Source organism: Acipenser ruthenus, chromosome 12, assembly GCF_902713425.1.
Source record: "Acipenser ruthenus chromosome 12, fAciRut3.2 maternal haplotype, whole genome shotgun sequence".
Classification (NCBI taxonomy): Eukaryota; Metazoa; Chordata; class Actinopteri; order Acipenseriformes; family Acipenseridae; genus Acipenser; species Acipenser ruthenus.
In genome coordinates, this window is record NC_081200.1 from 37,084,254 (window position 1) to 37,109,715 (window position 25,462).

General features: G+C 38.0%; 2 protein-coding genes across 2 annotated transcripts in view; one reads left to right on the forward strand and one right to left on the reverse strand.

Annotated features, from left to right (window-relative positions):
* The first annotated feature begins 7,041 nt into the window (after positions 1 to 7,041).
* Positions 7,042 to 9,290, forward strand: LOC117416935 (growth arrest and DNA damage-inducible protein GADD45 alpha-like). Its single transcript, XM_034028435.3, has 4 exons — positions 7,042 to 7,240; positions 7,740 to 7,841; positions 7,960 to 8,173; positions 8,838 to 9,290. Exons 1-4 carry the CDS (start codon positions 7,191 to 7,193, stop codon positions 8,949 to 8,951), a joined length of 480 nt encoding a protein of 159 aa, XP_033884326.2. The 5' UTR covers positions 7,042 to 7,190; the 3' UTR covers positions 8,952 to 9,290.
* An 8,524-nt stretch (positions 9,291 to 17,814) lies between these two features.
* LOC117417334 (guanine nucleotide-binding protein G(I)/G(S)/G(O) subunit gamma-12-like) overlaps positions 17,815 to 25,462 on the reverse strand; it is a 48,609-nt gene continuing 40,961 nt past the window's right edge. Inside the window, exons 2-4 of the mRNA XM_034029406.3 lie at positions 23,740 to 23,787; positions 23,544 to 23,654; positions 17,815 to 22,969 (exon numbers count right to left, since the gene is read on the reverse strand). Of these exons, the coding sequence (XP_033885297.1) occupies positions 22,844 to 22,969; positions 23,544 to 23,636 (219 nt within the window). The 5' untranslated portion in view covers positions 23,637 to 23,654; positions 23,740 to 23,787 and the 3' untranslated portion in view covers positions 17,815 to 22,843. The remainder of the gene's footprint in view (positions 22,970 to 23,543; positions 23,655 to 23,739; positions 23,788 to 25,462) is intronic.

A 25,462-nucleotide genomic window follows, 5' to 3' on the forward strand; every position in this document is an offset into this window, starting at 1 on the left:
TCGTCTGTCTTGGTAAGGGCCTTGGTTCCAGTAATCGTGGTGGGGATTGATGGGATTCCATCGCTCAGCATCTTGACAAAATGCAGCCCATTTCTGTTTTGCATAATACAATTAGCTTTTAGAAAAGATACGGAAAGCACAATGGTTTTGCATTTTTACACAAAAGCTATTAGAGCTTGTATTAAAGTAATAAAGACTGAAGCTTAGCACAGTTATAAACATAAACTTAAAGACATCAGTATCATGAGAAAGTAATTCAGCTTGCCATACATCAACTATGTGTGCAAGTAAAAATGTAGTTATACGAAGGTAGTGATTTTAACTTAGATCTGATAAATATTACCAACTCTGTATTGATGCTGTCCTCTTTGATAGCCATAGTCATAGTACCCATAATCCACTCTGGTGTCCCGGGCTGGATAGTTCTGAGAAGGATAATCGTAGCCCTGCCTAAAATAAACAGCAACATTTCATTCAGGTCTGTTAGGTACATTTTAAGGGCACTGAAGCGATGAGTAACTCACTGTGCTTTAAGAGAGATTTCTCAGATAAAACAAGCCTCCATAATTACACTCAATTGCATTATTTTAAGAAGTCCACCCAGGACATTTCCAAGTTTCCTTCCCTTTTATTCTCAGGGCTATCCTGATTGTGGCCAGTTTTATGGCTGTGTAGAACTGAGGTATATGGAAGTAAAAAGACTTGGAGGAATTGGCAGGAGCCCGCTGACTGCTGAACTATAACGCTTCTAAAGATACACTGGCCATAAAACCACTAAAATAAAAAGGCTAAATGAGTACTGGTAAATGCAGGGCGTGGTCAGTGTTGTACCCAGACAGCCTGTCACGCTTCCTGCAGGTAAAGAGATGCTAGAGTGGGTGACTCCAGGAACTGCAGTCCTGTCATTCTTATTTGGAACAGCAGTCATTAAACGTGCCTGTCTAGTCGGGAGGAGTGAACACTAAACTTTATGATAGAGGCTGAGCAAATTCCACTACAATACTCAAAATGAAGCTTAAAGCGTCTTCGCTACCCCCAAACAGAACAGTGCAAGCAGGTTTCACTGTTTTCTGTCTGATGAAGTGCATAAAAGGCTAAACTATGGAAGAATGATATAATAGACTAGAGCTGATATGAAGTTTAACAGTATAGGGCAGTGGTTTCCAACCTTGGTCCTGGGGACCCCCTGTGTCTTCTGGTTTTCATTCCAACTGGGCTCTCAATTACTTAACTAAACCCTTAATTGAACGAATAATTTGCTTAATTTTTTAATTAAACATTTGCAGATTTCAAGTTAGCTATAACATTTTATAAGTAACTTGAAATCTGCAACTGAGGAGCCGAGAACAATTAAAAAGGTCTAATTAAGCACATCCTTAGTTCAATTAAGGGTATAGTTAAGTAACTGAGAGCTCAGTTGGAATGAAAACCAGAAGACACAGAGGGTCCCCAGGACCAGGGTTGGGAACCACTGGTATAGGGGTACTCAGAGACTGAGGTTGACTACCTGTGCGTTTGCATAGGCCACAGTATACATGACCAACCATACCTTCTTAAAGATAAACAACTAAGAGCCCTTAAAGTCTGAGGCAGCAATCCATAATTGTCTTTTAACATTCTCCGATGAATCAACCTCTAAAGTTCAAAGGATAGTGTGTGGGAATGTAAGGTTGGCAGGGATGGGGTTAATTCTATCCCTGCCAAGAATCACAGGTGTGGCCATTCTCCAGTGAGGTAATTGTGTGCTAACTGGGGAATGGCACCTGTATAAAAAGTAAGTAAGTACTGTGTACAGTCTTATTTTTGCATAATATAAGTACAAGTTTAGGAAAATTGATATTAGCCAACAGAACAAGTTTTCCGACTGGATTTAGTTACTTAATTATTTTGCATGTAACGTTAATTTTAAAAAAACATCGCCTGACAAAAGCAGACAATTGACACTTTGAAACACAGTTTTGGGATAGATGTCATAATACTGTTTTTTAAAATTCAATTTGGATTCGCAGATAACCAAGAAGAAAGTATTACTTCATGTAACAGTATGGATTTAATCTCTACTGTTCGGAGGGGATAATCAGATTGGGAGGGGGGTCTTTGTGAGTAGTAAGACGGTGTCTGAGGATGCCGTGGGTCATGCCTCTGACAACCTCTGGAATCCATCTCGTCTGTGCTTCCCTCTAATTTAGTATTTTTCAGGTTGCATTATTTGCCGCTGATGGTCCAAATTGAAATGGTTGCCTGGGTGAAAACAAAACATAATCCGATTTTGTTGAAATGAATGTATAAAAATGTATTCTATAGGCAATAGGCAATATTTAGTCAAACCATTAAAATTTCAGATTCAATATAAGAACTAATTTCCAGTCGCAGACTTCAGAATCAACTCCACTTTAGTGCGAGAGTTCCCGGGTTCGCGCCCGCACTCCACCTGTGTGTGGATTGCCTCACCCTGTGTGATGCGCCTGCCTGCGTTAACCTATTTCGCTACATTGGTGTCAGCAGTGGATGCAGGTACCCTGGCACACACTCGTCGGACTGTAGCCTGGCGAGCAAGTCTGGGGCGGACTTGATGCTGGCAGGGGAGAGTGTAGCGTGCACGGGGGAAGGCAGCAGGGGAGAGTGTAGCGTGCACGGGGGAAGGCAGGAGGGGAGAGTGTAGCGTGCACGGGGGAAGGCAGCAGGGGAGAGTGTAGCGTGCACGGGGAAGGCAGCAGGGGAGAGTGTAGCGTGCACGGGGGAAGGCAGCAGGGGAGAGTGTAGCGTGCACGGGGGAAGGCAGCAGGGGAGAGTGTAGCGTGCACGGGGGAAGGCAGCAGGGGAGAGTGTAGCGTGCACGGGGGAAGGCAGCAGGGGAGAGTGTAGCGTGCACGGGGGAAGGCAGCAGGGGAGAGTGTAGCGTGCACGGGGGAAGGCAGCAGGGGAGAGTGTAGTGTGCACGGGGGAAGGCAGCAGGGGAGAGTGTAGAGTGAATATACTGAAATATCATTTCTTATGTTAAAATATTTCGAATACTATCTTTTTCGCAACACCGAGTATAAATAAAGTGCTTAAAATTAGTTAGAAATAATAATTGCATATTAAAATGCAAAAAAAAAAAAAAAAGTAACAGTATGTATGGAATATTCTGTTTTATAACAACAAATGACCGATGCAAAAAATCAACATTGAACAGCTACAATAATTTATAAACGTTTTTTGGCGTTTTCTTTGTGTTTACTTACTTCGGTATTTAAAAGAGTGGAAAACTCTCCGTGCAGAATCAAAGCGATGAAAATGCAATGTATCTTTCACCGGATCCTTCTGCCACGTAGTTGCTCGGAACCATTTATTTGGAGCCTCGAGCACCCAAGCGGAATAATGCAGGCGTTCAGGACAACCATGTTGAGAAGGGAGAAATGTTAAAATCTCTAGCAAATATTAAGCATGGCGATAATAAACAGGTTTACTGTAGCGCGTGTACACGCTGCAGCAGAACAGGCTCATGGGTGAATACAAGAATGGGTTTTGCACACACCTGATTTTTTAAATTGTAATTGTGGAAACATTTGCACTGATGATAACGGGACAAATAGAGCTAAATGTTGTTTGCTTTAGCAACAAAATGTACAGTATTGAATGAATGCGATGTCACATGTCAGATCAGAAATACAAGCGTCGGTGCAGTTTGTTGTGATTGGAGAGAGCGAATAGTTGTAGTAATTAAAAATGCATGTTAAAAGGCAAAATGAAACCGGTTTTTTTTTCTACTCTTACTAGACTCCCTGCAGAGAGCTCCCAGCCCCCTGTTGCTAGCGCATACAGTTAAACTGGGAATCGTGGGATCGGAATTTGTCCGAGATGTCTGCAGAAGATGGACGGTTACCACTGCACGAGATGAAAGGAGGCTGGGGGGAGATTGCTGGGTGCGGTCCCTGAAAACCGGATTAGGGGTCACGGGGGGAGGCGTGCAAAAGACTACTTAAACTGAAAGAGGGGTGCTAACAGCAGGAGAGTGTTTGCTGTTAAGTATGTACAGATAAAACAAAACATAAGCAATGTAGATACAGAGAATAACACCTACTGTAAAATACAAACAAGGTGGCGTCAGGGTTTTTTAGTTTTAGTTTATAGGGTGTTTTTTTTTTTGTTTTGTTTTTTACCATAAGTTCCATAAGTTATTATCTGATAATGTGTGCATTTGGAACAGGTCTGATTAATAAGACAAACCTAATGAATGAACAATGGTGAGCTGTGAGACTTACGTTAAGAGCACAGTTTATATTACCAGTAACTACCACAGTTTGTACTATCAAAGGCGAATCTGTTGGAGTTGCAGTTAACGGGGGGGGGGGGGGGGGGGGGGGGGGGGAGACACAGCGTTACAGAGGTAACGTCAATCTGTTGCGTCAAGTGTGTGGAAAAAATAACTCCCCGCTACACAGACTGCCAACTTGGGAACTAGTGCTGTGTCATATTATTTTTCTTGCTCTGAAAAACAAGGTGGTAAACTTTTATAGCAATACATTCTTCCACAGCCTCTCAGACACCTTCCTGCTGATGACTGGAAGATATTTATTTTCAAAGCTAAGAACCGTTTTCTGCCAAAAAGAGGGGCTTTGTTGTGTTTTCCACAGCTTCAGTTAGCAAAGACGGCCTGTCTTGAGTTGAGTTAACCGCTAAATGGTGCCACAACTTTTTTCTGGATGTCTGACGTTATTGAATCACGTGATTTCCCGCCTCTGATATCAGCGCTGGGTGGTGGTCTTTTGGCTCGAGTCCACTTTCAGCTTGATGTCTTTCTTATTCTGGGATCTTATTAACGCCCTACAAGATCTGTATTTTTCCTTTGTGGTTCTCATTCGTTCTACTTGCAGAGCTGTCCAAAATCTGCACAATTAGTATTGTTAAGTCATCTTGTGTAGGTACCTGGAATTGGTCTCTTTTTTTTTTAAACCACATTAAGGATGAAATAATACCTTGAATGTATTCTTATAATATGTACATTAGATTTTGGTTCCAGGGCATTAGAATAACTTGAATAAATATCTCCCTCGGAATATACAATAGCTTGTTCTTTGAATACGGTGCATGCACAATTGCATCGGTGCCCCAAATATTATTAATTCCCTACCAATGCAGTAAGACTGGATGGGACATTTCTTCTTCATTTTATGCTCAATAAGTTTTTTTTTTTTTTTCAATAGTGATTGCTTACAGTACATGGCCTTCTACCTGTAAAAAGTAACTTTTAAAACAGCTTCAGTAGCAGAGTAGCTATTGTCTGCTTGGTTCATCACGCCTAGTTGTCTCGCTACAGAGCTTTAACTGTATTCCCTCATTACATACCTCATACATCATTGAGTATAGCTGTAAAATGTACATGTGTATTCTTGTGAAAAACGTAGGTTGCTGTTTTTATTTCTTTACCAAATTAACGTTAAACATTATTATTATTATTATTATTATTATTATTATTATTATTATTATTATTATTATTATTATTAATAATAATAATAATAATAATAATAATAATAATAATAATAATAATAATAATAATAATAAATACAAACGCAAAGCGTTGTATAAGTAAATGCAATTGTATTTGGCTGCAATTGTAAACGGTTATTTACTAAGGGCTTTGGAATTTCATGAAACAGCCAAGCATTTTTCTTGGAGTTAACAACTGTAGTCTCTCGCGCGGTTCTCGCGGCGGCCAAAGAGCTCCAAACTGCACGGCCCTTGGCATTGGGTTCGGCATCTCCAATCAAAGGTAAGGTAAGCTATAGCCAGCCTGTTGCTACGTGGTACTACAAACGTTTTCAGGTAGCGTATGATCAAATATAATACAGATAACATCTGAGAGAATACTGAAAATATTTTTAAATAAGCACCGTCCTTTTTTAAAATATGCTTATAAAATGTCAAAAAAGTTTATCGGCTTCTCGCTGAGTATCTCCAGTAAACAGATCTGAGATAAATTACGAACTAAAACAGCAGATTTAAATTATTCTATGAAAGATTTTAACCAACGGTTGGATTCAAAATCTGAATAATATAGCGACGCAGTACTTAATTAAAAATACAAAAGCCGGTAATAAAACGTTTGTGTGTGAGAGAAAAAAAAAGTTTTCATATTTATTTTTTGCTGCAACATCTGCGTAGCCAGACTGTTTTCGATCATAAAACTGCGGATATTTATGCAGTTATTTATTTTGTATATATAAGAACGCAATTGCTAATAGTTTAAGAGGCTTCCTATCCTAAAACTGACTGCTTAAATGACACCACCGCCACACGTACGCACGATAATGATCTAGTATTTTGAATTTTAAAACCAACTGATTTCAATATTGCTAGAAGTGTTTCAGGGATGTTTTTTCAAAGCGCTTGGTCTGTCTCTCCGCATAACTTCAGTAAAATGGACCACTTGGTGTCGCCCTAGGCTTTATCTGATTTTCGTTTCTGTACTTTTGTTTGCAAATGTTTAAGGTGTATAGAATATGAATTCCATTCAGTAGTGACACATGCAAGTCAAATGGGTTAGGTTTAGGTCAATCAAGTCTTATTTGAAAAATGATAACTTTTCTATTTACCAACATAAGGAATTAGTTAAATTTAAGCAAATGCACCGTGCAATTTAACACAAACCTTGTCACTTTTCAATGACCTCTAAAGAATACAATATTTTAATAGTGTGCACCAACATTATAAAATAACAGCAAAAAAAAAAAAAACTTTTCATACGTGCATATTCAATTTCATAACCCAATAAAGCCCTCTAATGTGTGTATGAGTCCATGGTTGCTAAAGGTTATGTGTTTTTAATGTAAATTCTCCACTTAGCTTTGCATTTTACAGTATTTCGAGCTATCTCACTGACGCCAGCCACAGACCCCTCCCCTTGCATCGATGCCTCCAATGACTTTGTTTTTGAGTTGTTACTACCAGCCATTCCCCAAATCACTCGAGACTATGCGCCGCCAGCTAATTAGCATGAACCAATGAACTTTCATATGCAAATAGCCGGCAATAAGTCCCTGATGATTGTTCATAGTTTACTCCAAATTTATCTGCTGAACGCCGGTTTCTTCTCACGCAGACATGAGTTGTCACTGAGCTGTAAGGATCTGAGATAGACGTTTGTGGAAACTATAACTTACACTAATTTTCAAAAAGCCTGTCTTACTGAAACATACTTGGATTACGTTATGTGCAATATGACTTTGGAAGAACTAAGTGGAGATCAAACTACAGAAAGGTACATCATTTTTTATTTATTTTTTGTCCATTTTTAACTTTTGGTGCTGCTATCGCATATCGCTGCGCGATTGTGTTTGGGTGTATAAAGAAATGATTTGTCACAGTTTCGTTTAGTATTTTTGCTCAGAATCGATTTTCTCGTCTAATTATTTCTTAAAAGTTGTGTGGAAAGTAATTGAAACAGAGTGACCTCAGATAGTACAAAACTAAAAGATAAACCATCAAACGTGTTTTAAGGGAAATACAGTTTTCAATATATTTGCAGCTGAAATACAATATTATGATTTAACTTTATAATTAACACATTTAGCACAGCAAGCTGATGTATATGTCCTGCGAGTTTGTTCATGTTTAGGTAGCTTGGCTGTATTAACTCCCATCAGGTTGTACACGGAAGTTTTCTTACTGGTAGTTAATCAATTATGGCATAGGTATCGGTGTAGTTTATCACAAATATACCAGGTGTGTAACCGTTCCTATTTGTATTGTATTCATAGCATGGATACAGTGGGGAAAGCCCTTGAAGAAGTTATTAGCTCTGCATTACCTCAAGGATGCATAACTGTTGGAGTCTACGAGGCGGCAAAGTCACTCAACGTGTAAGTATTATATAGTGTTTTGTAAGCAAATGCATTACATTGTTGTTGTTTTGGTTTTTTTAAACTCTATTTAAAGAATGAATGTACAATCTAAACGCTCAACTCTTTATTTTTGCAGTGATCCAGACAATGTGGTTTTATGTTTGCTGGCTACAGACGAAGAGGATTCCCAGGACGTTGCTCTGCAAATCCATTTCACCTTAATTCAGGCATTCTGCTGTGAAAATGACATTAACATCTTAAGGGTGAACAACATGAGGTGTCTGGCAGAGCTCGTTGGTGGAGTGAAGCAAGGAGGGGAGCCCATGGACCTCCACTGTGTTTTAGTCACTGTAAGTGTCAATTCCTGCTTGGTCACAAGGCACATTTCAAAGTCAGGGTGCTAAATGTAGCAGGAACGCTTAGGTGGTAGATATAACCAGTTCATGTTGCTTTTCCTGATAGCATTGCCTGCTGTTAAAGTTATTATTACATTATTTTATATTTTAAAATACCTAATATAGGAATTATGTTAATTGCTTCTGCTTTCAGCTCATATTGGTAGTCCTGCTGAACAGTCTGTGGTGTGGATGTGGTCTGAGAAGTCATTGTGTGGGATTCAGTGGCTCTGCTAGCAGAATGCTATGTATTTCCTGCCTTGTTGCAGGCTAGATGTGCTAACAGTTGTTCCAGGAACTATGCTTACAAGGGGGGGCGGTTGCATTTTTCAGCAAAAGCAGAGGAATCCTATGAATGTGATCTCTGTGTACTTGGGAGACCATTTAGCTGCATTCCAAAGCTGAGTCCTAATCTATGCATTTATGCAAAGTTATTTTGATTTGTTTTTGTGTTCAAGTACCCAATTCTTGAATGCAAAGATATCCTATAATGTGCAGTGTGTGTGAATGCAGGCTGTATCATTGTTGAGCCTGTGTGCAGCTAACAGTACAGCATGCCTTAGCAGAATCAGTGTGCTGGTTCAGCATTTTAACCAACTGTTTCTTTGTTTCTTTCCAGAATCCACACGGATCTACATGGAAAGATCCAGCTCTGAGCAAAGTGAACGGATTCTGCAAAGAGAGCCGCTGTTTGGACCAGTGGGTGCCGGTGATTAACCTTCCAGAAAGATGATGCGAAGGGGAAACAAAGACTTTTTCAATGAATCGCACTGGATTTGCAGAATTCTCAGAAGAAACCCCCCCCCAAGCTGATGCAAAACATTTTACAAAGTGACCAGGAGGGGGTGGAGTTCAGTTCAACTACAGGAATGGATGCTCTTCCCAGTGAAGAGTGGTGACCTGGCAGTTTGGGCACCGCTGGGACGGGTGGGGGACCTAATCAGCATTTACTGGAAAGAGATTTGACATGTGTGATCTGGTTAACAGCAGGATTGATGCAGTAGCGGTGACTGTGGTTTGGGACTGATTTAAGGAGATGTGATGGACTCAAGGATTTTATATATATATATATATATATATATATATATATATATATATATATATATATATATATATATATATATATATATATATATATATTACAGAATGTAATATTATTTAAAAGAATTAAAAAAAAAAAAAAAAAAAAAAAAAACAAAGAATAGCCAAACATGGAATTTAATGTTTTGTTTTGTGCATTGAGAAATGTTAATATTCCGGCCATCCTTTCTGAATGTGCTTTGAAGTTATTATTTAATTTTTTTATATGAATTCAAATGTATTTATGTGTTGACATTTTCCAACATCATAATATCTGTAAATAACTGGTATGATTGTAACATTTTTTTTTAATAAACTATTTAAACTCAATGGTTATGGTGTAAGTGCATTTACTGTCCAACATTTTACCAGTATCTGAAACACATTGGTGGTTCAAAAGCGGGTACAAAGAGGCCAGTGCGGGCTTGAATGGGCACTGCATGGTGAGTGGGGTGGGTTAGGAGGAGGATAAACCACTATCCATTTGCTACACACAGGTTTTCCACAATGGCTGAGAGTATCCTGTTTGGTCAAAATCCATGCCCACCACCACTGTCTGAAAAGTGTGGGCTCCATCCTGTTTGATGGTTTTGATTATTCAGTTCACTTTTGGCCGGATACAGAATGTTTTTGGGTTGTTTCCATTTGGTTAGCAAGATTATTCACTTATTACATAACTGGATTGGAACAATTTTCACTTCCTGCTTAAAAAACAGCACATCAAAATACAGGGTCACATCCAGAAACTAGGAATTCCAATACCAGTATTACACAGGGAAGCCAATATAATATATACAATCTTAGTATGCTAAGACTGTCAGCAGGTTCTTTGCCTTTAACACACAGGGCGTGACAGATTAGCTGTGATAACTTACATCACTGGAGCCAGAGAACATGTGTCGTGACCAGAACTAAAAGCTGAAAAGACAAACAGGCAAGTATGCAGATTACACAACTCCTGCCATGTACTAGTGATGCAGGAACTTGTGATGCAGGCATGTCACTGCTGTAACTTCTTATGCAAGCAGGGCAATCACCTTGCTAACGAACAGCTGGTCAATATCATGAGCTTAGAAATATCAGATAAAATGGCATATTGTACAATAACCAAGCATGTGACCATCGCATATCGTTTACACAAGAAACTGTTCTAAAACTTGGAGGAAGTCTGAGAAAAGTGTGACGGTTCCAGAACAGTAATCTGAACTAAGCAGACACCTGCCCTTACCTTAATTAAGAAGCCACACAAGTTTAGTCCCCTTGGTGACTGATTCTGCAGGTTTCACTGCATTTTCAAATATTTTCTGTAAATGAGCTTTTTGAGGTGTGGGTCTAATGTGCATTAGTGAAATTATTTGCTGCACACCTTAAAATAGACTTTCAGGATGTGAGGTGACTTCAAAATATGTTAGTCATTAAAGAAAACACCACACAGTACGCCAGTTTTCCAGCTTACTGGATACAGGAAAGCATTTCCTTATTAGATCTTAGAAAAAAAGGTGCAAACATTCCGATGCAGATAAAGCTTGCCTAATTATGCCTCTCGTAAGAATCATATCCATAACACTGTAACATAGCAACATACGTGCCTGCATTACTCATGGTTGAGAACAGCTTTCTGAACAATTCAAATCTCTTTTAGAAACAAGCTATGTCAATACCATGCAATGCTCCAACATCTCCGCAGACCTGTGTGCAAGTCCAGTATGCTTGTCTGTGCTTAGCCTTCAGGGGACAGTAGCTGACATGGCAGAATCACCCAATCCGGCACAAGTGGAACAAGACATCTTTGCAGGCAGTCTCAGAAAGAGAGGTGAGGGATTTGATGTAGAGACTGAGCTCCCACCAGGGCAGGCTTGCTTACCTTACATGTGGCAGCTTGTATTACTGCTGCTTGTGCTATCACAGTTATATGGATACAAAGCTGATGGTCTGTGGGAGTTTCAATGTATAGGTCTGGATATCTTTAAAAGTGAATGGGATGGAAAGTGAATGGAATTAAAGAATATACAAGGGAATAAAAAGAGAATCCACAGAACCACAGCACTGGCTCCTCCACAGCTGACCAAAGCACTCACAAACTGGGCGCTTTGGGGCATGCTGAAGAAGCTGTCAGTGTTGTGCTTCTATAAATTGCAAAGCTATTGTAGGTCCTTGCAGTAGTTTACTGTTCTTGTAATGCATTTATTACTTTCAGGTTGTGGTTCAATTATCCAGATAACCAGACTTTTTGCACAACCTAATAGCCCAGGCATTGTATTTCTTAGTAATAGTGTCTAGCTTTGCAACAACAGTTTGTTATTCCTTTTGGGGAAAAGGAGGTGCACAATTTGCACTGGTCAATGTCAAACTCCAATAGAGAGTCCATGGAAAGTAGGAACGTCTTTCATAGGCTGGGTGGAACTGGCACACTGAGGGGTCAGACGCCTTGCCTATACGGTCACAGTGAGGCAGTGAGTAGTGGTTCAGACCTAGAATCTCATGTACTGTATGGTTTGTCTAACCATCAGACCAAGCTGTCTCCTATTAAAGGATTTAAGAGGTTGTGTTTTGTGGGAATAAAAAATCAGCATTGAGCTGAAACCAAAAAGGACAATTAACATGCACAGACAGCAAGCCATATCTGACTATTCACTGTTTAAGTGATGTCATTGTTCTGATTTTCTATAACAAAGAGTTCAACCAGCTCAACATACAGTAGATCTTTTTATAAAATGTTTTTTTTTTTTTATACAGAATGAAATAGTTTTCTTTCGAGAAACCGGTTTGCTGTGTTGATTTTATGTTTTCAATGCATTCTGCTGTTGCTTTTCTGTGATTATGAGGCAGTGTGTTCCAGTGGTTAAAGTCCAGGGCTTGTAACCAGAAGGTCACCATTTCAAATTCGACCTCTGCCACTGACTGACTCACTGTGTGACCCTGAGCAAGTCACTTAATCTCCTTGTGCTCCATCCTGCGGATGAAATGTTAAATCAATGTCCTATTGGAAGTGGCTCTGCAAATAATGCACAGTTCACAGCCTGCCTCTGTAAAGTGCTTTGTGGTAGGGGTCCACTATGAAAGGCGCTATATAAAGATATTATTATAAAGATACTTAATCAAGGGGTTGCTTCTACTGTCTTTTTTTCCTGCTCTTGTTCTGTCAGAACTTGTGAAAACATATTTTTACTTGTTCTTTTGAAAAAAACACTCCCACATCCATTATTCTGAGATTTTGTGGGATTCCCTAAATAGCTGCCCACCTGCTGAGAGGAAATCAGGCATCATACCGCTTCTATTTATAAACAATCTCATCAAGTAACCTGTGAGGCTAAAAAGGGGTTTTATACACTAAGCTCCAAATTGGAAATCCTATAACTCTTGGAAAAAAAGACTGATTCGCTTAGCCAAATAATTTCCTTTTTTAGGTTTTAAGTGCTGGAAGTTTAAGAGTTTTGAGTTAGCAGTGGTGTAATAAACAGCACTGTGATATGACTGGCAGGCGTGGTACAATGATCAGCTAATAAAGAAACAGCTTGCTCAAACAACAGAAGGAGAGTAATCATGCTGACGGGGTTATATGACGCATGCAAGCTTCTAGAACATTATATATATCAGATTTGCACAATTTTTGTAAAGTCAAAAATCTTCATATAAAAGTATCAGTAAATATGGTGCAGGTGAAAGGATTTCAATGAAAGTTCTTCATGCTAGACACAAACAGTGGGGCGAATGCACTAGTGAGGTGTGGATGAAAGGTTGGTTGATCATTTCAGGTTTGAAATCGATCTACTAAAAAAAAAAGCAAATGCAAGCTTTGCTCTAAAACAAACACAATTTAAAGTTCCTAATTTTTTTTTTTTTTTTTTTTACAGGACGCCCCATGTGACATCAGTTCCATCTGATACAGACTAACAGATACAAAGAAATGACAGATGGCTGAATCACATCAATACATATTATAGTGTACCTGCATTTGGAAAGATAGCGAGGAACGAACCAGAAAGTTAATGTAACCTTACCTTGTGGTCCAGCTTAGTTGTCATGGCCTGTTTTATTACATTGAAGGTATGTTGTTGAAATGCTAAACCCTGAGGTAAAAAACCCTTTATTAATAAAGAGCCTGCATTCGTTTCCAGCAGTGATGTCATTTCATGGTGAATAGCATGTAGCAGTAGTACTATAACACTCATATCATCCTGATCTCTGCACTGACTTATTTCTATTCTTTTAAACACCTGTAATTATCAGGATGTTGTGAGTCATGGCTTGGAATCCTTGGTTTGCCAGTCACCCTGGAATGCAGCCTAGAGAGGCTTGACAGGGGGTCCCTTTTCTCAGGCACCGATGATGAGTGAAGGGGGTGATGTGAGAGACAGAGGGTCTTGTGTGCGTGTGTGGGAATTTATCACACACCCTTCCGCAGGTGGGTTGTCAATCAAAGGGAATTGTTGGCGACGGAGGTCGTGGCTCTCCAACACTTCAGTATCCAGCAGAGCACCAGACAATAAGAGTAGGGAAGGTTCTTGGCGAGAGTACCACACCCTCACAGGCAACCCCAGACTGTGCACTTCCGAAAGGTGTCATACTGATCATCTCTACAGTAAAGGACACGCATCACATCGTCTGACAACTTTTAATGTACTTTTCTCACCGGGTTTTTAAAAATACAGTGGCGTAATTTAAATAAAGATTTGTATTATACTCTGTGCTCTAATCATTCACAACTGGTTTATCACCTACGCAACACAATTATCTTTATAACAAAAAAAAAACAAAAAAATCAGGGATAAAACTAAATCATGTGCTGAGGCATATAAAGCATATAAGTATTATAGTTGCATGTCGTCATAATCAGTTAATTAATCAATAAAGAGGTTTTACTTTGCTGGAGACGTGTAGATGAGGATCGTTGTGGCTTTGCAGTTTTTGGGCTGGGAGAGAGAGCTTGACACACCAGCTTTCATAGATAGATTGCCAGTTGTCCCAGCTAACTCAATGAAGTATACAGTATACCATCCATAACTTCAAAACACTGAATCTAAATAAAAGGTAAAAACCTAAAAGAGACTAAGTCAATGTTTAAGCTGTGCCTTCATCACTATTCTAACTACCGTGCTCTTGATTTTGCACATGATGCATATGTTCTGTTAAACCAGGCATTTGACCAAATGCCTGGGACATTAAGGCAGTTGGCAGAATGACCGAACACAATCTGCTGTCATTTGGCCAAAGCACTGAAGTGTTTTGTTTGATACAATCACTGCCTAACATATATATTATAGAGCACATCATTCACATGTTTTTTTATTTCTAGGAGGTCTGTAAAATACCCATGCTCATAATCTAGTGAAAACAGGACACTCTTGTAAAAGAGGCCTCGGTCTCAATGGGCTTTTTCCTGGTTGAAGAATGAATAAATAAATACAAATCTGTGTATTCTGGTCAATCAGTTATCTACTGTACATTAATATTGTTATTGTGAAGCTAATCTCTTGCCCTGTAAGTCATTATTGTGTTAAATCACGATAAACTGCATCAGATGCATTAGTTGTGTGCTATTTACTTAATGTAGACTATAATTTGTGTAAGATGACAAACATAAAAATAGCTGACCTAGTAAATGACAACCTTCAGCACCAAACATATACTACTGTCTAGGTACTTCAACCTTTGTCACATGACTCACAATGCAGTGGATCCTTTTATGATGTTCTCCAACAATTTAAAAAAATTGCAAACATGACATCAAATTGGGTCACTGATTACTCAATGACCTAATTTTGAATTCAACCTCATTTATATTTTAAAAAAGAAACCTTGAAGCAACTCTGTAAATACCCCACTTAACAAAAATAGAAAATAAAGCCATTTATAATGTTTACTTCATCTGACACAGAACCGTTGGTAAACTGGATGCAAACATCCATGGAATGCTTTGCAAGACGTCATATTTGTTTATCAGTGTTTACATGCTCCTTCGCTGTACTATCCAAAAAAAAAAAAAAAAAAAAAATCCTAGGAAACTAAATATTCCTGTTATGTTGACACCCTCTTTTTAGAACAGAGCAATAGACTGCAGGCTACTTATCCTTGCTGGGTTATTGTAAAAAAAAAAAAAAAATGTTAGAAACCCTTTAAACATGATCCACAATTTCAATACAGTAAAGTAATAAAAAAATGGATTGTTTTAACGGAGTACAGTTACAAAATATTGTACCATTTGAAACCACAATCTGCATACTGCTGTATAAATTATTCTGTTTAAAAGCATTAACATTTTACTGTTGTAGTTCATGCTGTTGGTCCTTCCTCTCCTGGTAGCCCTCCTGGTTTTTGTTCCAACAGTGTCCTAAATTACAAACAAAGTATGGAGGCAGTGTGGTCCAGTGGTTAAAGTCCAGGACTTGTAAGCAGAAGGTCACTGGTTCAAATCTCACCTCTACCACTGACTGTGTGACCCTGAGCAAGTCACTTAATCTCCTTGTGCACCATCCTGTGGATGAGATGTTAAATCAATGTCCTATTGTAAGTGACTCTGCATATAATGCACAGTTCACAATCTACCTCTGTAAAGTGCTTTGTGATGGTGGTCCACTATGAAAGACACTATATAAATACAAATTTAGGGTACAGTTGGAACACAACCCAAGAGAGACACTGGACCTCCAGGTTTGGAGACCCTGGAATACAACATTTTAATACTATAGGTGTAACCCTGACAGATGCACCGGAGCAATTGTGTTCTTTATGTAAATCCATCATATCAATGAGTTAAAGCTGCAAACAGGTATGATATATTTATCACTACTAGCTTGATGGATTTATTTTCTTAATAATGCATTGAACTGTTTGCTAGTTGTATGCTTCAAATGACATGGGCTGCTGTTTGGTTCTTTGAGAAAGCCACTCCGTTTTTCCTTCCACTAGTCCCAAAAACCTTAATGCACATAATGGCTGCACGTCCACCATGCCACATTCTGAACAGCTGAAAATCCCTGATGCCATTTCAAAACAAGAAACATGAGCACATGTGCCAGATGCAATCACTCTATATAGTGTTCACTTGGTTAAAAAACATTCACTCTACAGCAGTGAAACCTGTCAGGTGAAATACAGGTAGAAAGTATCCGGTTGACAGGTGTTGTTTTATTAAAGGCAGTGTTCCTAGTAATTAAAAAACGATTCCCTGAAATTGACTGCACCATACATGAAGTAACACATTCATGTTTGTTTCATGTAAAAATACTTTTAAAAAACAGAGGGACATGTCTTTATTAATTTTGACAGTGATACATAGTTCCAGGTCAGGTCTGCAAAAATCTAACAGGCCACTTTTTTTTGGGGGGGGGGGGTTGAAATATGTTTGAAAGCAGTTAATTCCTCAAATTAGTTTGTAATTATACTCCATTGTTTGTTTTAGGTGAATGAACTGTCCTGTTAATTGGGTCATCAAGTCTTAATACACTGGAAGGAAGTGCTGCTGAAGCTTTTATTTCAGTGTCATTTTATGGTTCTTATCAGTGGTATGGGGTCTCATTAAGAATTCCCATAAGGTCCCTCAGATAAAGACTCTGTCACACAATGAACTACTGAAGAGTGATATCAGGACCCTCTGGCATTGTACAATAAGAGGCTTTTATTCGTTTGTAAAGATCTGTGGTTAGGAACAATGTGGAGATCAATGCAGGTGAACTGTTTGCATTCCTCAGGTAATAGGTAATTTCAGCTTGCATTTGCAGTTGCAAATCAATCATGGGTTTAGGAAGAGATTGACATGTAGAATGTCTAGTATGTGAAAGTGCTTTGGCTTTTTCATTCCTCGTCCTGGATTTGAGTAGAGTGATGTATGTGATGCTTCTGCTTGAAGTCTGACTTTAATTGGACCAGCCATTCAGTGGCGGGTTGGGAGTGGGGGCAATTGTGACAGGTTTTCTGTATTTGTATCAATATATATTTCAGAACAACAGGATCTGGATTTTGCATACAACTCATGAGAAAATACCCTTAGTTATCTGCAAAGATAAACTTTCCTTCTTTGTCCTAATTAGCAACCCAAGGCAGATTACAAATCAATTAAATTAAATACCAGCTGCATCCCAGTATGTAACCAAATCATTACTCTGGAATCATCCGGTATTTGTGTATAACAAATGCCATACTCTCAATGTAGTAAAAACTGCTATGCAGAAATGCTGGTAGGGGAAGGGTTTGTGGTATGGGATTTCTGTATAATTTGTGTATTTCCATTGAATTTTTTTTTTTTTTTTTTTAAAGGTACAGTCACCATTGCAAACAAAACATTTAGATTAGGCCTACATAATGAAAAAATTGCAATATTTTGCATATGTTTGAAGATGGGACTTATCTTTTTAGGGACAGCAAGATCTTTAGTTAGCAAGGGTTTCTGAGAGGGGTGACACATGCACCAAACGCAGCCCTTACCCAGTCAAGACTGTGTCCCTAGTTTACTTCAATAGTAAATGATTTTTATTTTCATTTAAAAATACAACAGTAGAACAAAGACACAATTGGTATAAAATTCTGGCAATGTTTATTGAAGTGAATGTGCAGTAATTACACCCATGACGTTTAACAGTACAGTACTTTGAAAAGTACAGTGTGTTTATATCTTTGTCAAATTAAAATGATAGATAGATATAATTATATAATATATATATATATATTTTTAACTGCTCATTATTAGTACGTTTACATGCACAGGGAATCGATCCTTTTGTATTTCATTATTTTCAATCTCAGTACAGAGTTTACATACCAAACTCCATCCAGTTTGGACTGGTCTACCTGCACAATACATAGAGGATAGGAGGAGAATCGATTCATCCAACAGGAAACTTAAATCCGGTTAGATTGTGCATATAAAACGACGTGTATGTTGGCAAAAAAAAACAAAACAACAAGCATACTTGATAGAAAAGTAAGATGTTTCACTGTTTATGTACGTTTGAATTTAAAATTGCGAAATACAGCAACATGATTGTGGAAAGGTAGGCAGGGTTAACCAGCTCAAGCAAAGCAATATAAACAAGTACAGCATAATGAAAGCAGAAGAAAAATCAATACACAATATAAGTAATCAGGCCTCCTAGCACACCGTCAAAGAACACGTTTAGAAACATGTTTAGGCAGCTGGTCACACTCTGAGCAGCCATGTAAAGGGTTCCACATTTTTGGCCATCATGCCTTCATTCCTACTTTTGCAGTACATTAAGTGGCTGTTTGGCTTGTTTAGATTTATTTTGAGGATCTAGAATTAAAATGGGCCCATGTTTTTTTTGCATATTGACAAACCAACCAATAGAAAGGGGGGTGGGCTGATAATCTACTTACATTAATACTTACAGTAACTGCTTCTTTATCAATCAATTTAGCCACTCAGTTTTTAGGACTTAAAAATTCATTATTTGTTACATACCATACTCAAAAGCAGGAGAACCTTTCTACGCATTATTGCATGATGTACACAAAGACTATTCAGTAAAAAGGTTGCAGTCCTTTGGCTGAAGTTTTGGCCATTTAGATTTACCGGTGTTGCTTAATGACCTGAACAGCTGGTTTTATACAACGTAATGCCACTGGCAGTAACGTGGCTTGACATTCCACCATTCAATAACATGTGCAAAGAGAAACAAATCTTAATGTACAGTACCATTATAAAGTGAGCGGGCCGCTGCTGATTTAAGTAATGCCATCCTTGGCAATTCGAACCATGGCATGACTCTCCCAGAGGGCAGTGCTTTTAATAGGCGAGTCAATGAGAACCATGTATCCACGTTTCAAATGGTAGACATATACTAGATCCACACACTGAACACTATTAAATATGGCAGCATATATTTAATAGTGTTCTGCTGCCATAGGGTTCAGTGTGCTGATCTAGTAGTGCATGTCTGATTTAGTAACTATTGGGGGATCTACTGTATGCACCTGCACTGTACTACTTGTTAGACTCCATTGTTTTGCAGTAAATTGCTACTTGAGATTCCATCACATTTCAAATGGGACATTTGCTGCCCATATTAAGCAGTGAATATATGAACAGCAGCTCAAAGTGGCTAGATAAGTTCAATACTTTAATAACATGTTGGCATCTAAAACAAATCCTTCGAAACATTCATTTTTAGTGTTATCAACCTTGATTTTCATCCTAGCCAAAACCACATTTATGGCTAGGGAGCGATCACAAGAGTCGATTTGGTAATGAGTTTAAAGTGTTTCAGTTACAAGACATTGTTCTCCCGATTGCTCTGTACTATTCTACTGCAACAACAGACACACACTTTAACAAGGCCAATACTGGTTAGAGGAGTATAGCTGGCACAAAGATGCTGGTTGTACTGTGGCACATAAGCTTCACAACTATCAAAACAGATTTAAAAAAAATATATACCGTAGATTAATTTTCCATCATCTCAAAATGGAATACTATAGTTGAATAATTAATTACTACAACAGAAAAATCCTTCCTTTTGCTTGTTTGAAGGCATTTCCACGTTACATGCATGGCAATGCTGCTGCCCTTGCCATTTATTACAGTATTATGTTAGGAGAAGGCCTTCTCTTTGCTTACCTCCAAGGTAAGAGGTAGTGTGTGTGTATGTGAAGAAGTTCTGCCCTGTAAGTTCTTCTATTCTCTCTTGCCTACTGATGTTGTAACACACTCAGTAATAGTATATTTACGGTATTATATCTGGGTTTCCAGTTTGCATTTTAAAAATGCAAGTTCCCCAGTTATTAACCACTGGTCTTTCAAAACCAATAATATTTCTATATTGGACAATTTTATAAAAATATCTTTTTTTTTTTACTCCAATAAGTCATCAATACCAGACTAATGGAAAGCCCAAGATTTTTGTGATGACTCTACACTAATAAAACATTAGTCTCATCACCCCATAGTCTTGTGCTAGTGGGATATCGTTGACTTATCAAATTAATCAAACGTTAAACTTGTATGGAACGCCGCAATATCTATTTATACTGTATACGTTTATTCAGTGTCAGACAAAAAAGGACAACAGGCAACTCAATCTACAGTAAATATATTAGAAAGAGAGAGGGCTGCATTGGCATTTAGGCATTAGGAACAACATGCAAGATTAATTTGTGTTGTAATGTGGTGGTACCATAAAATAGAAGCAATAAATATAACCTTTTTCGTATGAGACTTAAAAATAACCAAGCAACCTTTAACATCAGTGAGATTAGAATCTGTATGAAGTGGTGAACTGTGGTAAAACTTACATTGTGTTTGCATTACATTTGTGATGTACGTGAAAAGTCAACTTGAGCAAAGGACAAAACTGATTTGCAAAACAGAAACAGTCGTCATCCTTAAGTATGCTGACCGCTCTTTGTACGTTTACTGGGCATCCCAGGAAGCTACTGAATAGATGTCACTCTATTCAGCTTACATCGTATAACACTCCTGGCTGTCCACCCAGAAAACAAATAGGGCTACATGCAGTTACGACGTCATCCAGTACTACTGATGTCACAATAGCTGAATGCCTCAACAAAGGTGCATTTGAAAATGTTTCTGTTTTGCATTCCAGTGCCGTGTTTAGCTCCCTTTAACACACACCCCCAGTCTTAAGACTGTCAAAAACATACAATCCCAGTGGTGAAAGTATAACATGCGGATATTGTGAACAATCTTAGAAAAATGTGACAGAAATAGCTTTAATACAACAGAATATCAATATATTTTAGGATGCACTATACTTTAATACAACAGAATATCAATATATTTTAGGATGCAAGGTTAGGTTTTCTGAAACTTTGTAGTACTGTCTAAATACATTTTTAAATGACTAATTATAAGGAGCAGCTGGCAAAAAAGGAGAATCTAGTGAAAAAGAAGCACATATACAAAAAGTACTTGTTAAAAACATCCTTCATTGTACATAAAGGATAATTCTGAGGCAACTTTGGTCTCAAACAGAACATGTATATATTGCATACCACAGACCTCAAACCCTGTTATAAGTAGGGGTCTACTTAAATCGCGGTAAATTTACGTATTTTTCATGGGTATGTTGCAGAATAAAATTAGGATTTCGACATTTCGCGGACCTGTTTAAACATTAAATAAACCTAAGTAGATAGTATTTCAGAGCACTATAAAAGCCTAAAAATAGTGGTACTTGCTTCCTTACTAAAACAGTGCTATCATTTGTTAAAGGCGAGTATGCAGCATCCCCCTGCAGTTGTCTTGCCCATACATTGAGACTACACGTCTGCATCCACTGAATTGGTTGGAAGTTAAGGCAAAGCTTTGCCAAGTTATACAGATGTGGAAATCGATTAGAAACAGACCAAAAAACTCGGTTACACAAGGGCATTGTTTGCAGTACGTTCGTTGTCATGTTATTTGTCCCATCCAATAATTTATTTTATTAGTACCGAGTCAAAACAAAGAAGACGTGGCTATTCGGGTCTAAAATTCCAACTGTAAGCAGCAGGTTGAAGCGAGGTGGCTGTGCTGGATCGTTTTAGTACTGATTTAACTTGCAGACAGGAATACTTTTTGTCTGGGCTGACTTTTCAGTTTGGTTTCTGAAAGCTGTTTATTTTACATTCTGTTCAGCAGCCTCTGTAGTAGCCTTTTTGTTTAATGTGTAATTCTGAAGCTAAATAGCGATCAATCATATTTTCTCCAAATACACATTAAGATATGGAAAACAATTACCTCACTCTGCATGTACAGTTTCTTTGGGAAATATCTTGAAAAGATCATCAGCCGAAATATACTTTGCTTTCTTTGTCGTCCATTTCTACTATTTTACCTCCAATGCTGAAAACTAGATTTTATCAACCTAAATCAAAACAATGCAGCACCAACTTTGTCCCGCCCCCTCCTGCACAGTACAGCTCACATAAAAGCAGTACAGCCGCACTGATAGGCTGATTAAAACTTTGTCATTTGAATAGTAAACAAGAACGTTAACTGCTTTGGAGAATTTATTTTGTAAATGTTACTTGTGGACGTTTGTTTGTTTGATTTTTGCTTCAGTGCAATGCACACGGGACGGCAAAGGAATAAAAAAAGAGCTATCTACAGAAGGAAGATATGTAGTTTGCGTTGCTTGCATCGCTTGCATTGTGCAGTAGTTCATTTAAACGAGGTTTCTTTTTTTTTTTTTCCTCTCCGTACTTGTTTGTATGCATTGGCCACTAAGAGGTGAATTTCGCAGTGACCCCTCAATTTCACGATTTCTGCGAAATCGCGATTTAGGTAGGTCCCTAGTTATAAGTCAATACAGAGCCCAGATAACTGTTGCTATAACATCTTTCATTACCTGGCACAAAAAAATAGTATGGTTTTGGTTTGTGCTTCCCCCCGCCCCGACCCAACGCAGATTAAAACAGAAAGAGAAAAAATACATGAATATTTTGTCATTATTTCTTCATGTAAAGTACCTTAAAACAGGAGTACATACCAGGAGGCCTTAAGACTACATAAATGAGATTATTTAAACTGTTTTTTGTCTATATAAAAAAAAAGCCACCACATTAAAAAGCACAAAGTTCAGTTGTCCACTACAATATAGTACAAGGCTTCTTGTCCTTGAAGGGGTTTTCTGATGCTGGGATGCCCATTAGCAGAGGGTCGTACTTGGCATGTTCCCCACAGTAGTGCATAAGGTCTGCAGACGCCTTTGAAACCTGGAGAAACCAGAAAGGCAGGATTTATCACCATTAAAACAACTCGGTGAACAAAAAAAAAAAAAAAAAAAAAACACAACAGAAAACGAAAGTTCAAAAGTTTCTTCAGTTTCGTGCGATTGCCTGTGAAGTGATGTGTTGGAAATAGAGAACCCTCATTGTTGTGCAAGGTCATAGCCTTCAAAACAGCCCCAGGGTAACCTCAACAGAAGCTGAAGAGCAACACTCCAGTATTGTGTTGTGGCAATTGTGGAAATAGGAGGATGTTTTGTTAAAAGTACTGGAGCTGAATTAAATGGAACACACAGTTTATTTATATTTGGTGGACAGTAAAAGACCACAAAACAATTGCTGAACAAAAGCAGAGGCATTGACCCTGGTCCCATTCTAACTTGTTTGCAAGACTTCTAAGGACTTCTAAGGAAAGGTGCATGCATTCCTAAAATACATTTCTGTGCAAAAACTGGGGCAGATAAGAATATGTTGTTGTTCTTTACCAAAAGAGATCTAGTAAATTTGGTAGAAAAATTACCTTGGAATTAAGCAATACATTGGACCACAGTTGAAACTTTACCTTTATCCTCTCAATACTGGCTTCTATTCTTAACTGTTGGACTGTCCTTCTTGCTTGAGATATGTTGTTTGAACTGGACATTTTAGAAGACATTTTAATATAAATAGATGCCTGCAACACACACAGAAAAAACCACAATAAATGTCTGCAAGTTTTAAACTCAAAAGAAAAATAAAGAAATCTAAATAAAATATACCTTATTATTCTTTCAAACAGTGTGGTTCTCACAGGTCCTGGTTTCTGCCTGCAAAACATTAATTGAAGGTGTGAAATCAAAGAGTCAAATAGTTTAAGATATGAATAGTGGATCCTAGTTGCAATGTTTCTAATGCAATGTGAAGTACTTTACAGACATTAGCTGCAAGTAACCACAGACACAACTATCAGAGCACGTGGTGTAAAGTCTTTTTTCTAGTTTTGTTTAACCCTCTTGTTTTTTGCAGCACCTGTTTACTGATGCATTGTTACATAAAATAAAAAATGCCACTTTTCCATTGCATGCTTTTTTTTTTTTTTCTAAACCCAAGTTTGCAATAAAATTGAGCATCACAGGCAGTAGTCTTAAAAGCACAAAGTATTTTATTGTCAACATTACGCTTTACACACAGCCAACATCTACTTCAGTAATTTGTAGTAGTTTATTGCACAATTTTGTTTCCGCTTTAAATATATTTTTTATTGGTCACTTTTAAATTAAAATTGCCACCTATGACAGAGTACTTTATTTTTTTACAATTTACGTTTGGGAAGTGGTTACACAATTGCAGATGCAGGATGTTCTGTACTGTACCGGTGCGTAGCCTTTTTTTCTATAGCATGGCGTAACATGTGGACTTTATGAAAAATGTAGACACAGTTGCAGTTTATCTACCAGCACATGAACTGCAGCTATAGCGCAATTAAAGCCTGACAAATTGAAAGGCAGAAGACATGCAAAAATAGTGAGATCTGTAATCTTTCATAAAAAAAAAAAAAAAAAAAAAAAAAAAACTGCCCTTGTACTGGGACACAGGTATTATCCAACATTTGCAATGATGAATAAGATATCTTTTGTCAAACAACCCATTTACCACTGCTTTCTGAATGGGAAACCGTATTTGCTATCACATTTTCTGTGTAAATGATAAACACACTGGAAAGAAACCTATGAAAGCGGTGCAATGCTATTAGCAAGGGTCTACGTGCACTAGATACAGTGTGTATTTGTATATCTGTTGACCACTGCTGTAAGTTTATGAATTGTTACCGATGTCTATTCAAGTACTGTGGCTCCTTTTCATTATAACTTATATGTGTGGGATGGGAAATTGAGTCATATATATTGAGTAGGAGTAAGGGACGAGGGTGTATCCTTGATTGACAATAGCATTATTGGACAGTATTCACTGGCACTAATGGAAGTACCCCAAGCAGGCTGACTAGGCTTGCTTAACCAGTTTAGCGGCCAGTGAGATTTGGATATCATGGGAGCTCACTGGCATTCTACCTAAGGGGTAAGCAAGCAGTCAGATTGTAGGAGGTAACAGGAATAGTAAAGCTGCTACAACTGGCCCAATGGTAAGTCTTTGTGACCGTCCACCACATTTTTATTTTTTATCTTTATAACTTTGTTGCTGAGAGCTCAGGGCCAAGCAACAGCAATACAAAATCAATATGCAAAGCTCCTTAAATGTTTTACATCAAGATTTGTAGAAGCATGCAGGGAGAGTGGGTTTAAAAAAGGGACCAGTGTGTACTGTTATTTGACAGAGATGATTTTTTGCTGTGGGCAAAATCAAATTGCCAATATATATATATATATATATATATATATATATATATTAAGTGGAATTAAGTGGAATCATATTAAAACTTCACACACAAAATATGGAACAGAAAAAAAAAAAAAAATCTGCTGGCGATTAATATTTAGAACTTAT

Coding starts and splice junctions, on each gene's coding strand:
- LOC117416935 (XM_034028435.3), top strand. CDS start 7,191: ATGTGCAATATGACTTTGGAAGAACTAAGTGGAGATCAAACTACAGAA. Junction 7,842..7,959: donor GCGGCAAAGTCACTCAACGT/GTAAGTATTATA, acceptor TTATTTTTGCAG/TGATCCAGACAATGTGGTTT. Junction 8,174..8,837: donor TCCACTGTGTTTTAGTCACT/GTAAGTGTCAAT, acceptor GTTTCTTTCCAG/AATCCACACGGATCTACATG.